The sequence below is a fragment of the Strigops habroptila genome, chromosome 4, assembly GCF_004027225.2.
Source record: "Strigops habroptila isolate Jane chromosome 4, bStrHab1.2.pri, whole genome shotgun sequence".
Taxonomy (NCBI): domain Eukaryota; kingdom Metazoa; phylum Chordata; class Aves; order Psittaciformes; family Psittacidae; genus Strigops; species Strigops habroptila.
In genome coordinates this window covers 66,047,818-66,065,855 of record NC_046358.1, presented here as the reverse complement: position 1 = coordinate 66,065,855, position 18,038 = coordinate 66,047,818, and the positions used below count along the sequence as shown (strand labels likewise).

Here is an 18,038-nt window from a genome sequence, read left to right as displayed (position 1 = left end):
TTTTTTTTTTTTTTTTGGTACAATTTTGCCTTTCACAACATGTTTTATGCCAATTAAAGTGGCAGAAAATTTAAAGAGTTAATTGTGTGATAGAGAAGAGGGAAGCTCTTGATTACATATAGGAATTTCTGCTGTCACCCATAGCTGGATTAGCATTACCACTGCTGAAAGAAAACCTTGACAAATAAAGCAAAATCCATGGAGGTTTTGCTATTTGTAAGTAGCTGGTTAGAATTTTAGCCCCACATTTGAATTTCCTGGGTTTGCTCACCACGTTGAGGTGCATCATTTGTCATTTGGGTACTCTCACTCTAGCAAACATCATTTGAGGATTTAAACCTACCGATCTGAGTAAGCCACCTCGCAATGCAGCCATATACTTCATCCAGGATGATGATGACAACCAAGTTGATAATGACAGCGGTGGCAGTGACAGTGACCCGAACGCTTGAACGGCCTGAGGGAGTTGAACTGATCGCCAGTGCTGCTGCAGTCGAGATCCTGTATATGATGACTCCAAACACGATAGCGAACGTCAGGCCTACCTACAAGCAAGAACAGCACAGCCTCTTATGAAAGATTTAACCATAAATACTTTGCTTGGGACTTAGTGGTGACCTTAAAAATGGGGTCTCTGGGTCAAGTCCTCCAGTTCTGCATGAAGGCTCCCAATCACTTTGATGAACTGTGGGAAAATATCCTCTTTTGCTAGTAATTTGATCATCACATGGAAAAAATGATACAAGGATGCCATAATCAGATGCAAAAGGCTCTTTTTTTTTTTCCTAAAAAGCCTCTAAATGTAAACTACTTTGAATCACAGAATCCCAGACTGGTTTGGGTTGGAAGGGACCTTAAAGCTCATCCAGTTCCAACCCCCTGTCACGGGCAGGGACACCTTCCACTAGAGCAGGTTGCTCCAAGCCCCTGTGTCCAACCTGGCCTTGAACACTGCCAGGGATTGGGCAGCCACAGCTTCTTTGGCCAACCTGTGCCAGCGCCTCAACATCCTCACAGGGGAGAGCTTCTGCCTAAAATCTCATCTCAATCTCCCCTCTGGCAGGTTAAAGCCATTCTGCCTTGTCCTGTCCCTACAGGCCCTTGTCAAAAGCCCCTCTCCAGCTTCCTTGTAGACCCCTTTTAGCTACTGGAAAACTGCTTTAAATATCTCCCTGGAGACATTTTTCCTCTACCCTTTTTAGGTATTCTTATTTCTTTACTGGAAAGAGATGAAAAAGTATAAATTCAAACTCATGAAAAGATTTTAGATTATAAACCAATAAAATGGTTGAATTTTTTCTCTGAGGAAAAGCCATTGAGAACCACATCAGTCTGATAAAGTCTTTCACGGTTTGCATCTCTTCTGTTCTATACAATGAGTAACAAAAATTACAGGTTTTACTGGGTGATGCTTACCATGAAGATAATGCCAACAAAATTGGTTAAATAGGCTGGAAAACGATCCTTCCACGTCAGCTTTTCTTTATCTGTCTAAAATTGGGGGGGAAAATGGTACATTTAATAAGGACAGAATGTGTGATTTTGCACATGTGACAAAAACAGAGAGGGGGAAGAACAGGCTGGTAAATACACAACCAGTTAGAAGATGCAGACAGTGTTTACAGTTACAATTCCACACAGGCAAATTGTTTACCCTGTATCTAGGTTCAAATTGGTCAAGAGCCTGCCCTGGGAGTATAAATAAATCAGATTTTTCTGTATACTTTTTGAAGGAAACATGCAAATAGGCTGTCAGAATCCATGAAGTAAGGTCTCTCTTACTGTTAAATATTTTCTTTTCCTTTCCCTAGAAAATTCCTCCTTCTTCCTCTCTCCCTCCCCAGTTAATATTTGCAGCTTTGCAGTTGCACAACTGGTTTGGCTGAAATATGAAATCATAGAATCCCAGTCTGGTTTGGGTTGGAAGGGACCTTAAAGCTCATCCAGTTCCAACCCCCTGCCATGGGCAGGGACACCTTTCACTAGACCAGGTTGCTCCAAACCCCATCCAATCTTGCCCTGATCACTACCAGGGATGGGGCAGGCACAGCTTCTCTGGGCAAAGACTAACTGCTACTGAATAACTCCAAGATGAACACACAGTTGGCAGGGAAGATCTTGTTTTGGTGTGAGGTAATTTCCTCAAGAAGAGTGATTTTTAACTACCTGACTACCCACGTGGGATTCAATGGACCATGCCAATAGAGTTAAGATGCATGTGTATAATAACTCTTTATAGGATGCTCTAAATCTGGTCAACCAGCCCCTGCCTGATTTGGCTATGAAAATGTCATTTACAACAGTACTGGTCATCTAGAGTCTTTCATAAACTTTGATTCCAGGAATTGCTTCTAAACATCAGAAAATAAGCAGCGAAAGGAACATCACGAAGCTGACTGATACATTACAATGAACATCAAAATATGACTCCAATCCTACTTTTATTACATGCACATTGTCTCAGAAAAGTGCAAGCAACTCTTTCAACACACGGCCCATGCTCCACTGCAAAACGTAATGTCAGTCCAGGATGTAAATCTAAGATTAGCCATGCAGTGCCATTCCCAATGCATAGAAACAGTGTACCAAAGAGTGCTGAAGAAACAAGGGAAGGTAGGGGAAGAAACCCAGAACCGAATGTGAATATTAAACAAAGGTTTAACAGCCATAAACAAATTGATTTGTGTCTTCCATAATTACTCATAATTTGAGTTTCTTCATAAGTTTGAATAAAAAGAACCAATTTCACCCCAGCCATGACTGTCTTAACTCTTTGTCTCCATTTGTTTGCTGTCTCTTCTGGAAAATATCGGTGCTTCTGATGGCAGTCAAAGGAAACAAAAACAGGATTGGGCAATATAGCATTACAAAGCACTGTTAAATTGATCTCCATAGTCTCTACTGACTCAGCATACATAGCAGTTTAGCCACAAGTGAATGCTCTACTAGTTCGTTTAAGGCGTTGTGTTTCAGCTTTCAGTTAATAAAACATAACAACAACAAAAGACGAACTCGTGCCCCGACTCCTAGGGTAGATCAAGTGATCCTGCAAAGGATATTCCCTTTTTAATTTACGATTGTGCCCTTCTTTTTCCCTGATGATGTATAAAGAATGCCCGAAGAGTTTTTCCTTTATTTTTTTGTTCTTTAATTGGACTTCTCTTAAAAAATATAAGCAGTTTCGTGTTTAGCTTTAGATATTTTTCTTTAAGATTTTCAAGTTGTCTTACAACTGTTGAATTTGAACTGTAACACTCCAGATTCCGATGCAAGATAATTACCAAGTCTTTCTGAAAAAAACTCCTTTTCTCATGTTTCCCAACTTAGTAACATCCACACTGAACACAGCCCAAAAAGCTATGAATAAGTCTGGTTAAAGAAAAAAAAAAAGGACAAAATCCTGTCTTAATTGCTGAGTATTCCAATATGTGGAGGCCACCATTTGGTCTGATTATTCTGCAGCCTTCCACATCTAAGTTCTGAATTCTTAATATACCCAAAAGTACAGTGAGTCGCAGGTTTTTAGTGGAGATATCTGTATTAAAACATGGCTGAGCCAGCAGATAAGAGGGCAGCAACCCAAATTCCTTCTGTTCTGCAAGGGATTTTAAGCAGTGGTACGAATAAGGCATCCTATAGCTTAACGGGAACATTCCACCATCAGCTTTGTAGCATCCCTTAAGAGAGGCACAACGGTACTCAAGTACCATGACAAAAAAATCAGACAAATTTGGTTTAACACCAGTCCAATCTATATATGCTGTCTTTTAAGGCATGTTTCATGTTAATGTAGTTATTGCAGTTGTATTTTCATAGGTTTTTCATAAAAATCCCAGTTTAGGGCATGATTTCATGCTGCTATGCCACTGTCAACAGATACAAAAGAGTGATTTCTGCCAGGAGTTTTTCCTCTATTGCTGGAGCTTTTATTTCTCTGCTTCAAAACGTGGTCATACGAACGGCTGAATTAGTGCAGTGAAGGGGGAATAACCTCTGGTAGGGTGGAAACGAGGATGTGGGGAGAAAAGGAGCTTTTCCACATGGGTCAGCTGCTGACAGACAGTAATAGGGAAGGAATTACAGCCTCAATGAAAGCTGCTCATAGGGACTTTGCTGTCTGTTGGCAAGATGCAGGTGCCCCTGTGGTGACCAGCAGCACGTTTTTCACAGTAAAGAACAAGTTAAAAGCATGAAGGGAGTGCTACCTTATTCAGTGGGATAAAATGGAAGTGATGTAAAAGGCAAAAAGTTATTATTATCAAAGCTGGAATTCGGCAAGGAAATTGGTGTTAGTACTCTTCATGAATGCTCTAGTAATGTTTTTATTTACAACCAAAATCTAGCAAGACAGAGAACCTCCTCTCAGAGGCTTTAGCTACTGAGACCAGCATAGAATTAGGTGTTTTGTTACAGGTTTCTCAAACTCGATTCATTAGCCTAATAGGAGCACCCCTTCAATCGGGGTCAATTAGCTTCCCTAAGCCACAATCCTGTATCTTTAATAATTATTAAAGCCATTTCTAGGCTTAATCAGGTCTTGTGCACTGGTGTACATCAAGTATCCCATGTATGCTGGGACCAAAGGCATCTGGAACTTAAACACAGTGTGCAGTGACTCTGGTTTTTACCTATTTCTTAGTCTTGGGTCAGTGCCTGCTATAAGGACCTTCTTTTTCAGTCTTTTCTGAGTGAAACAAAGGAATGTTTTTACCATACCTCTTTATGTTTGTGTTCTTTTCTCAGTGATTTTTCTAAAACTTTAGCTTCATACTCCGCTCTTGGGTGATCCTGTGAAATAAGTCTTATTTAATAAAAAGCAAAAATTATTTATTTTCTGTAGCACTTATGTATGAACTGTTTGGCAGGTCATTTTCCTGGTGATTTCCAAGTTTTCTAACTGAAATCCAATTCAGTCAATATGCCATTCACAACTCTAGAGCAGCAACTACAGAATGATCTGGACTCACTATCACACAGCCAGTTGCAATGCTATGGAGATTAAATTTAATACCTGAGAGTGTAGAGCACAACCTGCAGATAGCATGGTTCATACCGAGTGACATTATGATAGAATTTTTAATTCTCTTTTTGATAAAAATTAGATTTTGCATGTCATTAGCTGTAATTTCAGTGATCCTCAGTGAGGGAAACAGTTATCATCTGCTGTAAGTATACAAATACTTGGCTTTGGGATCCCAGAAAATTGTCCATTGGGGTCTCCCCTAATCCTGTCTGGGACAACATCCACAGATTACTCAGGAGCATTGAAGAAGCAGGTGTAGGAAGCACTCAGAAGTAAGAGACAGCCAAAAGATTCAGAAAGATTCACAGATTCAGAATTCAGGATAATTATGCATTCACAAAAGATTCAGAATTCACAAGTATGCATTGGATGGGAAACAGAATGGAGTTGAAAAAAGTCTCAACAAGTGGAGAAGGGTAGGATGTCAAGGCAAAGAAATCAGTGGGAGATCTAAAGAAAATCTGATGCTCGAAAAAGAAGAGGTGAAGATCAAAAGGTGGCATTCATCAGTGGACATGTGAAAAAAAAGGCAAGAGCAATTAAAACCAAAATGTTTTCCAAACCTTGACTGCCTCCTTCAGGAAACCAGAAAAAAACATGAAAAACAAGGGAAAAAAACAAAAAACAAGAAACAAAAATTTGATTACAGAATGTTGCAGATCATATTGGACTTATATTTTAAAAATCACATGAAACAAGCATAGGTACAGTGGATGGCTAGACATGACCAGAAAATATCAGTTTACTCATGTCCTACAGCATTTAGTAACATTACTGTAAGTATTGTATAGAATCCCAGACTGGTTTGGGTTGGAAGAGACCTTAAAGCTCATCCAGTTCCAACCCCCTGCCACGGGCAGGGACGCCTTCCACTAGAATCAGGTTGCTCCAAGCCCTGTCCAACTTGGCCTTGAACACTGCCAGGGATGGGGCAGCCACAGCTTCTCTGGCCAACCTGTGCCAGCGCCTCACCACCCTCATAGGGGAGAACTTTTGCCTAAGATCTCATCTCAATCTCCCCTCTGGCAGGTTAAAGCTGTTCCCCCCTGTTCTGTCCTTACAGGCCCTTGTGAAAGTATGAACTAGGTGTCCCTAAAAACAGAAGATGAGACACTTTGGGATTTTGTCTATCCTTTGAAACTCCGATTCTTCAACATATTACTAGCTAAAGTGCCACCCAAATCAGCATAGGAAGGGCTTAAATTAATTGCTAAATCAATGACTGTATTATCTAGCATTGACTACACAAAACAAAGAATAAAATATACTGTATTAACAGCTGCTGTTTTAGCGGTGTAGAGCTCTGAATTCAGACATGAAGGGAACAGACATCAGAAAGATACAGTTAATCCTTTCTACTTTCATGTATGCTAACAACAAGTTACCAAAAATAAGAGAGCAGTATAGTATCCAGGAAATAAATCCCTATAGGCTCTCCCAGTAAAACAGGTATGATCTAGCAAAGCATGCCTAAATATATTATGAAGGAGATAAACAAGATAACATAATTGAAGGACAAAAATTCTGGGGGTAAGAGGAACAAGAACTGTGCCAGGCTTTTCAAGCTGCATAGTGTTAAACCCAGGGCTGCTGAGGTTTTTAGTTTCACGTGAGCAATTCTTGTTGTGTATCTATTTAGAACATCTAGAGATATGAAAAGGGCGGTCATGCTTCTTTTAATAATAACAGCAGTAAGAAAAGAGCCAGCAGCCAGCCAGCAACATATGACAGGAAAATGGAAGGGCTTCTGCCACCTTTGGAGCGCAGTAAGACCAGGGCAAGGCTTATCTTATAGTCCAGGAAAGTGTCTCCTTCTTTGTAAAGTGATAACATTAAAGACAAAAAGGTGGGATACAGCTTCTCAGCTGGCTAAGGATTTTCCCTCCTTTTCTTCTAAAACTTCATTGATTTTTAAGACCCTTTTTTCTTACAGATTCAGCCTTTTTCCTCTTCACTCTAATCAGTACATGTAGTACAAACCTGGCTGGGAATATTATTATTTTTGTTTTAGCCAGCACAAAAAGTCCACCACCTCCACACTGTGTTCCTCTCATTGCCCCAAGCCCACATGCCTGGAAATATTTTCTTAGGCATTTTTCATGCCAGGGCTTGATCCTGCATCGTTAACAGGAATTTTTCAGTGGTGGTTTTTTTTTACAGTGCTGTAACTTTATCAACTTCAAAACGTTCATTTCTGATTTACAGCAATGTGAGCTGAATAAGGTAGTTAGCTGTTAGCACCCTGACATCATCCCAGCAGTGAGGTCTGAGCTGTATATTCCATGCCTACACTGCTAGGCGTAACCCAACTACACACTTTAGGATCGGATTTTGTGGCTATACAATTACATTTCTATGGCTACAAGATGTACTAGTCATACCCTTGTTATAAAAACCTTAAATAGTTCATGTACACAGAATTTCCTTTCTTCTAAATGACAGAACCGCCCCAAGAGCTGTTCCCCATGAGGCAATGTCTATCAGCTTGCGACAAGGAGCCATGGGTAACGCCATGGTGGAAGTCAAAGAGCCAGAACTGAAGGGACAAACCTCCTCCTCTTCAAACCCAGTCAGGTCCCACCTGTAGTTGAGACGCATCTGTTTTCTCTTCCAGTGTTCCATAAAGGTGGCAGCTGAAACAACATTTTAACAATTAGTTTGACATTTTTATCACTGGGATTTGTCTTAGGAGGCATGCCAGCCACGCTCCACATTGCCTCAGGTCTGAGGAGGTGCAATATTGCGTCATATACCACAGGTTAACTTAATTTTTATTACTCTTTTATTCACCATTAATGTCTTCTACCTGGGAAATACTGATGTGCTAGGAGCCAAACTTTGTATGTAGGTAAGCTAAAAGAAAGGGCATTTTTTACATCCACAGCTTTATGTAGAAAGATGCCTACAACTTTTTAAGGGGTTTAAGAAACCCAAACTTATTGAAATATTTGTTAGTGTGACTAATGATATTGTTGGTCTTCATCTGCATATAATTCCATCCATAAGTCCAAACAAACCTGTGTTTTATCTATATGAAATACAAATGATAAAACTAGCCTTGTACTGGTGGTATAATTATTCCCTCAAACACATCAGGATAAAGCATTTCGATATTGTTATAATTACACCCATCTAGTGGTCTTCATAGCATGGTTAGCTCTAATCATCACACCCAAACACAAATACTCATGACAATGTGAAAGTTGCGGGTGGGCAGGCTGTTAAAGAGGAAGCCTTTAAGGGTTTTCATCAATAAAAACAGTCATTTTCTTTTTGATGAGAAGACTTACAGACAAGAAACCTCATTCAAGCAATTCTTGAGTCCAAGTGAACGACTGTGGTCTATATCAGTCTATCTGCCTCTGAGAATAAGCAAGTTCTCAGAGGACATACTTAGATGCTGGGAATACACCACTGCTGTATAATAAGTAAGTGATTATGAAAGAGGCAAGTCTACCAAGAAATGGTGTTCCCAGGGGATTTTCCTGCAGTGAGTATTAACAGATGTGCTCAGAAACATTCATATCCAGAAAAAACAGAGGCAGAGAGAGGGTAAGAAAGTTGAATAGAGACGAAACGACACCCTCATGACTGGAACTAGGCTAGGGTCATGACATTCATTTGCCTTCCAAGCAAAACTCTCTGTGCAAAACTTACAACTGAGCCTCTTTACAAGCCATTGGCTTCCTATAAACTGGGATGGCCATAGCTGTGTCCTAAAGAGGGTCTGTGTCATGGTCCTGGAATTGCCTCCCCTCTCCCCATCGCTGGCAGTTCTCATACAGGGGTCTGCAACTTCCACAGACAGTGAGAAAAGAGGGAAAATTAAGATGTCGTTTCTTAGTGCTACTCAAAATCCTTCTGTAGCACTGACTTACACCAATGCAAAATGAAAAGGCTGCATCTGAAACCCAGCCAGACCATTCCAAAAGCTCTTGGTGAACATGCCAGGTAGTGATGCCACTTTGCCAAGCCCACCTGCATTTTCATATTTCATCTGGGCCCATAAGCATAAGTGGAGCTTAAAAACTCCCTGAGGTTACTGTCCAGATGATCTTATCCGGATTCTCTGACATTTTTAATGCTATTTAATACCAAACAGCACTGGGCCACAGTCCGTGTTTAATGCTGAACTTCTGACCGGGGCTTGGTTCGCCACTATAGCTGTTTTAATGCTGGTGTGAGTGAAGTTCTCCAGGGTGTTACGATACCACCATGATACAAAGAAAGCCTGGCCAAATGTTTGCTCACAATCATACCCCTGAACATGGAATAACTTTCTTGCTATGCTAAGGAGGAAAACCAAGTAACCTCCTCTTCCTCAACTGTACATGAACCTAATAAAATTTCTCTTTATGGGCAGAGGTACTCACAAACAGCACCAGAGACTCCATGTGTGGCTATGTTTAGAGACAGACAGTTTTGGTTGAGACTACTTCCTTAGAACATAAAGTGGTCGTTTCATTTTTATTTTAAAATATTTAGACAAATCCTTTAGACAGGAAATTTGCACCAATGCAATTCAAAACTATGTGGACAAAGTTCTGATTTTCCCAGTTCAAAAAGACCTTTCTGAAACAACATTTGAGTTTATATTTCACCACAATAAAATTTTATGTTGACCCTGAAGAACTTGAGGGGTTTCACATCCCTTTCCTGAACTTTCTCAAATATTAAGCCTGATTTTGTACAGAGCACAGAAACTGGCTTCTGCCAATGTGGCTTACTTTGCCCAAGAATGCTAAAATATGGATGCATGGACCCCTAGTTGTTTGCTAAGAAAAGGGAGGCAAACAGCATTACTTTTTGGACAACAGAGTACTATGTGCCAAGAGCCATGTGGGATTCACTTTAATGGTAAATGAGGGAGACTGAAACCGATACTTGACTATCCATGTGGGAGAATCAGGCTATTTAAAGTCTCTGACACTGCATCCTGCTTTGGGGTGTATCACATTTCTCCCTGTATGCTACATGGCAAGATGATGATCTGTAAGATAGTGATCCCTCCTCTCTTCTGTGAAGCTGGTCAAGTTCAACTTCCCAGCACCACTTCCCAGCTTTCCCTCCGCACCTGCCATGCTCCAACTCCCCACTGTTCCCAAAATCCCCCTGCAGGACTCTTCTTGGCCTTTTCCTTATGGTACTTGATAATGAGCTGTTAGCACTGCACCTAAAACGTCATTGTCTCAAATGGAGACCTTGATCAAAATTATGTTGATTGGTACTAAAATAAGTTCAGATGAATGGTAATGTAAGAATGGTTCTCTACATACTAGAACAAATCAAAACTCAGGCTATGGTCTTCACATTAAATATAAGCCAAAACAGGTTATTTGCTAACTCTGTACAGGAAAGGCAAACATCATCTTGTGCTGCTCTCCCTGTCACTGGGAGTATGTGGCCAAACTGCAAAGCTGGGGGAAATAACACACATTTTCCTATTCTCTGAAGCCTCTATAGGGCTCCCAGTTACAAACACGAGTTTTGGACCCCATCAGTTCCCATTTATCTTAACAGGCCCTCTTGGTCCCCAGCAAGGATGACTGGAGGCTCCTCTCCTCCAGCACCCATGCTGGAGGACCCATGCACCCCATAGGGACCTCCTTGGGGGAGGAGAAAAGCCCTCAATAACCATTACTGAAGACAAATATTTCATGAGAGGGTTAATATTTTTAACCAAGTTCAACAGACGTGCCAAGAAAGGTAAAAGTGATGTGCTCAAAGTACAAGGGAAATAGCACCCAGAAAAATACCTCTAATGCCACCATTCCTGCTTCATGGTCTACATGCGTGATGTCTGCCTGCTGATAAACTTAATTGCATCTCAGAACAGACTCAGGAGTCAATGTTGGTTGATTCCTGAGTCTTGAGACATTAAAGGCCATTACATTTCCCTGCAGAGCCCTCCCCTCAGTCCCAGAGTACATTAATATGTTTCTTCTGTAATGTTCTAAAGTGGAAGCTGGCTCTGCAAATAGGTTTGGGTTATTTATTTATATATTTATGTTTTGGCAAGCTGTGCAATCCATTAATGAAATTTTGACATACCACACAGCAGTTTTATGACAGACGCTTAGCAATTTCATTTGATATTCATCTCAAGCAACTTTGTGAATTTGAGCCTTCAGCCCAGAATATAAATCTGGGAGTGGCAGTTTCATGGGAAAGGAAAAAAAAAAAAAAAAAAAGAAAAAGAGAAGTTCTTCATATAATTAACTGCCTGAGTATAAATAAACTGCTGTATCTCTTCTGTTTATTCCTGTTGTATTTTAAATAATTAAAAACTTAACATGAAGGCATGTAGCTTCTTACCCCAGAGTGCCATGAAGACCGAGAAGAAGACAGTTGCAGGGTTATCAAACAGATGACTTGCACGAGCAGTCGCACAAGCAGAGCTCATCTTCCAGTAACTGCATGTTCTGTCACACAAGGGACACATGGTGATGTTGTTTCTCTGGTCACACATTTCCATACTGCAAAGAAGCACCAAGATAGAGAAAAGGCATGGTCAGTATGGCTCCATCTTCCATGTTCCAGTGATCTTTTCTCCTTTGCACAGCACCTGCTTCTGGTTTGTAGGCCCAGCAGATCCTACCCTCCCAGTGCTTCCCAGCTCTTGCTGCTCCAGTGAGCAGCTCTGCCCGCAACCTACCCCATTGTAGGGGCTGAAATCCTCACACAAAGCTGCTGTCTTCCTCCATGCCCAGCCCTACTTATATTCCAGGGAATAGGAGAGATGCAGTATGAGATGCATAAGGCTCTATGCTTTTTACTATAGGATCTTGCAGTAAAAACAAACCCAACAAAATTTAAAATAAAAAATCATTCTGTTTTTGAAATACTAACTACAGCAGTAGATAAGGGACAAGGGAAGTGCTGGGGTTCAAGAGTCTGGAGTTCAACCAATTTTTCTTCTATGCACTCTATCTGTGAAACAGCAACAGCAAGCCTCCCTTTGACTTTCTTCAACTGCTGGAAGCAGTACAAAGCAATCTTAGTGAACAAAAAAACCCATCTATTTTTTGATAACCATTATCTGCTTTGTTACTCAGGGCTCATGGTTGTAATACAAACTGTAATTTTCATCTCCAGCTGATGATACAGGCAGGGCAAATAATGCCAAATCGTAGGGCTTTAAGAACATTATAATACAAAACTTACTAGAATGAAAGATAGTACAATGTCAAGATTTTGTTAATCTGATCACAGCGGCTTATTTGAGGCATGTATATTCTTGGTTCATCTTTATGTCACACAATGCCTTCTGCAGCATTTTATGATGGCAAGCACTAAACCCTATCATTAGCAGTATTTTCTGGTTTGTTTTAACATAATGATCTGAGTTAGGGAAAAAAACCAACAACCACCTGAGCAACTGGCCAAGAATTATTTTTAATACATCAATGCAAACTGCACAAGTCAAATTAACAATAAATGCTAATGATTTAAAACCATGCTGCAGTTCTGCTGCCTGCTCTCAGTCCTTGGGAGTGTTCCATAGCTTACTGCCAGCAGGAATCCGTGGGACTGCAAACTTGCCATGGGCAGGGACACCTTCCACTAGACCTAGCTTACTGCCAGCAGGAATCCATGGGACTGCAAACTTGTCATGGGCAGGGACACCTTCCACTAGACCAAGTTGCTCCAAGCCCCATCCAACCTGACCTTGAACACTTCAGTAACAAAACATTTCTAGAGAAAGGTAACTTTGAGTTTCTACTAACCTCTGATAATAGAATGTATTTATTTCTTTAGTTTACCTTGGTATATTCTCATCCACTGTTGCACAGCCATATAGGAAAACGATAATCCCAACAATTGAAGCTGGAATAAGCATCTGTGTATAAACTCCCAGCCAGGCAAAATATAGTCCAATCTTCTCTCCAAAGTATTTTCTGAAATACATTTTAAAAAGAGAAATGAGAGAAAAGTTTCCTATTTCTTCAAATATAACATGGCTAAAACTATGAATCACAGCTGGATTAAGCATGGAGAAAGTGAGATCCGGTGACCTGTGGGAATTTTTGTCTTCTCAGAGGACTGTCTTTCTCATGATGCTTGGAGTTAATCCGGAGATACAGGCACCATGAAAGGAAGTCATATCAATCTAGTAATTTTTTCCCCTGTGTTTCTGCTGTGTAAATTGGTATCTTTGGATCTTCTGTGAGCAAATCCTCCTAAAAAAGCACCACATTTTCTTCAGAGAATCTCAACTTTCACCATGAGCAAACAAAATTCATTAAAAATATACCCCCTGAAAGCTTTCACATTAGGTGGGATACATCAGCATGTGTCTAAACTCACAGAAAACTCCTTTTCTCCCAATGAACATCCCATTGTCTGGAATCCCCCAGGGTGGCACCGAGGGCAGCATCCCCGCAGGGACACCCACATGAGCATCACTGTGCACAGGTTCAGTGTTCCCCATGGAAACATGTCAGGAAGGGCTGAACTCTCACCTCACCAGGTCGATTGGCTGGTATTTGTAAAAGACACCGTAGCTTGCCCACTCCTCACACAGGAGCTGTGAAACAGAAAGGCAAAGGAGAGCTCTAAAGCACTTGGACACAAGCATTTTCTCCATTGGGTCCAGCAAACTGCAGAGCCCAGGCTGTGGATTCAGTCTTACCGCTTTGTGGTTTCAACCCATCATCTGCCAATACGAGCAGAGTGCATCAACTATTAAAAACAAATTTGATGATTTGGCATGCTGTAATACAGTGATGAATTCTAGTACATTAAAAGGCTCTTCAGCAACTGGATTGATGGGTAATTATAGCAGGGACAGGGAGAGTAGTCCTGATTTTATGATCTGTAGAAGGTATCTAGCAGAATGGATGTGAAAGAGGAATATGCTTTGACTTAGAAGACAGAAAAAAGCTAGAATGAACTGGTTTATTTTCACTATACAAATTATAATATTCAGCATCCATCAAGAGGTGCTGTGCAGAGGTGCCTCAAAGGCTCCATTTAAGAGTTTTTCAGCTTTAAAACTAAAAGAACATGATGATTTCCACTTATCCTTTTCATTAGGATAGAGGCCAAGGAAAACAATGATCCCCATTAGTGCTTTATAAAATTGAGTCCCTCACAAAAATAGGTTCCTATGAGACCTTCAACTTATCTTTTACTTTGTAAAATATATAAATAGGGCTTCTCAAATCCAATTTTTTCTTAATTCAGTTCAGCTAAGAGTGAACAAGAAGTCAGTATGCATGCAAAAATACTGGAGAAGACAAACTGTGCTTGCTGGCCACCCAGCTGTCGCCTCCTCTGTGGAACAGGCGGAAAATAAGCTTGACATCTGCTTGTGAAGTCAGGTGTCCCTTCACTGCTTCTCTCCCTGCTTCAACCCAGTGACATGAACTTGGTAGCAGGATGTTCCTGGACTAACTACTGATATTTCAGAGAGATGCTTTGATGGTCACTTCTGTTTTCATTAATTCATCTGTCTCTTTTTCTCAAAAAGTTCATGTAAAAGCATGAACTGATTATTGCTGAAGTATTTATTTTCATCAAGCACTAGGTAAAAAAAAAGAAAAAGAAAAAAAAAGCAGAAAAATTCAGAGCTTGGTTACACAAACCTCCAACAGTGTGTGAGGGCTGCACAACCAGCCCAGCTGTGGAAGAAACTACAAGAGGGTATCGAGACCTACGCCAGTTCAGGAATCCTAGAATGGTTTGGGTTGGAAGGGACCTTAAAGCTCATTCAGTTCCAACCCTCTGCCATGGGCAGGGACACCTTCCACTAGACCACGCTGCTCCAAGCCCCGTCCAACCTGGCCTTGAACACTGCCAGGGATGGGGCAGCCACAGCTTCTCTGGCCAACCTGTGCCAGTGCCTCACCACCCTCATAGTGAAGAGTATATTAAGATTAACCTTGTTCATAGAAGAATAGACCAAACAGGATGTTATTGCTTCAATCTGTAGGCTATTTTATTATGAGAAGCTTGACAGATGTCAGCCTCCTCCATCTCTCCAGTGAAATACCCTGCTGCTGCTCACGCCCATTCCTACTTCTTGCCTTTTATCACAGAGAAGTCATGCGGCCAACGGCATTTCTAGAGCAGTTCTGCAATCCTCCTGCTAAAGCATTAACACAAACTTTCCAAGCTGAACTGCTATACTTCTTGTGCAAATGGATTCAATCGTTCAAAGAATTACTTCTTTACTTTTACAGAAATACCACATCAAAATCCAAGTGGAGTGTGGATTTTGCCCTCTGCAATCCGAGATCATTAACCTGTATTAGTTACCTTACACTAGGAAGAGCAGAGACTGAAACTAAAGGCAGGCCCTTATTAAACAGCAACATCCTTGCAAATTTTGTCTTTATTCTGCTTTAAGTTTCTTTCAGCCATGTTTTCCAACAGTTTAAGGCCAGCTGCCTATGTCTGGGAAACAGCTAATAATTTGGGACACCTCAATATCCCTGTGCACTAGCTAAGACCCTCTTATTATTTATTTTTACTTCATTTTTACAAGCTGAGTTTGTGCTGGCTATTAGATTATTTTTCTGTGATCTAAGCTGGTCAGGCATATCAGGAAAATGCTAAACTAAGGAGATTTTGCATCAGTGCCATGTTTTAGTTTTGTACAACATTCAAATGAAATTTGTGCCTAAAGTACAAATGAATTCTCTCATTTATCCTGACATTTATCAGCCTGATATTCAAAGCACAGCTTCAAAGACATGATTAGAGGAGATCAGTGTGCTAGCCTTAAATATTTACTTCCTTTCTATGCCTCAAATCTTTAATTTTGTTATTAAAAAAGGCACAAGCCTGGCCTAGCACTGGATTAGATTAAAGAAAGCTTCAAGAAACCAGAAGAGATGTGCCAAAACACACTAAAAGGTTATTTGAGGCAACTGGAAGTCAAAAGCCAAGGTGAACATTTCCAAACACAGAGTGGACTTTCGAAATGAGTGAATCTGTGAGGTTTGAAAAGTTAGTAATAGAGATGATAATCCAGACAGTTTGAGAAAACATGGACTTTCATCCTATTTTTGGTTGAGCAATGTGTTGCTTAATAATGAAATGACAGGTATGTTGTATTTTTATCACAAATCAATAGAGGTAGGGAGGGACAATAACAGTTGCTGTCTTTTGATGAGCCATTTGCACATTAAGGCCCAGCAGACTTTCAATTTTGGGTACCTATTTTTATATGACCAACCTGAAGGGCTTTAGATCAGCTTTTCCTACCACTCTAATGTCCACAGCATTTCTTTGGAGATGTAACCATGAAACAAACTGTAAAGTTTCAAGTCTGAAAACTTGACCTATATGGCACCCAAATTTAGTGGCTCCTTCTGGGAGAACTGGTTATAACATACCTACTTTAGGTTGTGAGACAAAAAGCCTCTCTTCTTTACAGAAGTGTGACCAGGAGTATGTAGAAATGGTATTAAAGTATTGAATTTACAAAATCAACATTTCTGCAAAGGGTGAAAAAATTGCTTTTTCTTATGGAAATATTTCCCTGTAATAATTCCTACTCATTTTACCACAATTAACAAATTTCTTTCAGTGTACAGACAGTAAAAACACAATTTCAACCACAGACTTAGGCCAAAAGTGATGCAGTGCAGCAGTATCCATCCACAGCGCAGTTTCTGGCTGAGCAGCGCACATTAAAGCTTTGCTGAGAATGTTTTATTTCTGATAAATATTCAATCTTTATCTCTCCCAAGAACTTCTATGCTTATATTTTCAACTGCCTCCCTTCTGTCCCCACCAGTTCTGATCCTCACACTCCAGATCACAGCATGTTAATTCAGCAGAGGTTGCAGTGCTGAGCCAGGAGCTTGCCACGAAGCAAAGCAAGATTTATGCCAGATACAGATACCAGATTACAACTGAGCGTATTCTCATCAGAGCTGGCCTGAAATTACATCATCTGAACTTTAGAAGTTCTATGTAATTGCTGTCAGTACTCTTACCAGCATGGAAAGAAATGTAACATTATAAAGACAATATTCAGGCAAATTTAAACCTTGGAAAATTCTGTATTTCTACTGCTTGGCATTTAGTGGCTTTTTTTTGGTGGTATTCCAACAGGTGACTCCTCAGGCTGGGACTCCTGCAAGTACATTAGACCCCCTTGATATCAACTTACTTACTTTTCTGTCGTTAGGTTCAACATTTTCACCTTCATAGTCACCCTTGAAAAATAAAAAACAACAGAAAATGTGCGTCAGTCAGTGAGTCATGCCCAGAACTGCTTTGCATCTTGCATACCTGTGTGTCCCACTCACTTAATGCATCAAAACCAGAAAAAGCAATCTGTAAAATAATTCTGTATTTTAGGAGTTCATTTGTCATAGCACACTTTGTCTTCTGTTGGCAGGCACATTAAGAAAGAGTAATAATGTCTGTCACTGGGGCAAAAGGAATGAATAAGTGATAAAGGTGGCCTAAAAATGTCAAGGGAAAGGATGTGGTATTGCCATGGTATTTGGGGTTCAGCTCAGTCCACTTGAAAGAGAAGAGACCAGCTGGGAGAGCTGATCCCTATCCAGACTCTCCAAACACTCAAGGCTGATTAGATTTGAGGTTTTAATTTGGAGCTATTTTTAAATATGATAAAGGAGTAAACCAAGACAATAACTTATATACAAGACTATCAGTAGCTGTCTAAAGACTTGAGACAAGTACATGCAGAGAAGTTATTTAACCTTTCTGGATTTCTAAGTGATAACGCTGTAGTTTAAGAATTCCTGACATTTATGATAAACATCAGGCAGATAAAGAGGCTGTTCTGGTCTCAGTTACACTGAGATGAAACACTCGTGGACCCGTGTAAAACCAGTGTGAATGAGGGGAGCGGAAAACTAGGAAGACATACTTCATCTTCACATCCCATGCCAGAAAACCAGGTCTTGTATGCTCACACAGCCAGCACATTGTGAGCAGCATGACCGCCACGTCACCTTGACATCTGGCAAGCCTCTCTGTAAGGGTCTAGCTAAAAGCAAGAGTGTTTGTCAGTTCCAGTTTTACCTTGAAC

General features: G+C 40.5%; 1 protein-coding gene across 2 annotated transcripts in view; it reads right to left on the bottom strand.

Annotated features, from left to right (window-relative positions):
• ANO1 (anoctamin 1) overlaps window positions 1–18,038 on the bottom strand; it is an 82,081-nt gene that overhangs the window by 14,116 nt on the left and 49,927 nt on the right. The window contains exons 11-20 of one of the 2 annotated variants that reach the window (XM_030482335.1): window positions 17,152–17,193; window positions 13,486–13,550; window positions 12,787–12,921; window positions 11,339–11,499; window positions 7,574–7,656; window positions 5,587–5,598; window positions 4,717–4,788; window positions 2,771–2,818; window positions 1,417–1,491; window positions 344–545 (exon numbers count right to left, since the gene is read on the bottom strand). In XM_030482335.1, the coding sequence (XP_030338195.1) occupies window positions 344–545; window positions 1,417–1,491; window positions 2,771–2,818; window positions 4,717–4,788; window positions 5,587–5,598; window positions 7,574–7,656; window positions 11,339–11,499; window positions 12,787–12,921; window positions 13,486–13,550; window positions 17,152–17,193 (895 nt within the window). The remainder of the gene's footprint in view (window positions 1–343; window positions 546–1,416; window positions 1,492–2,770; window positions 2,819–4,716; window positions 4,789–5,586; window positions 5,599–7,573; window positions 7,657–11,338; window positions 11,500–12,786; window positions 12,922–13,485; window positions 13,551–17,151; window positions 17,194–18,038) is intronic. The other variant, XM_030482334.1, reaches the window with a different exon arrangement.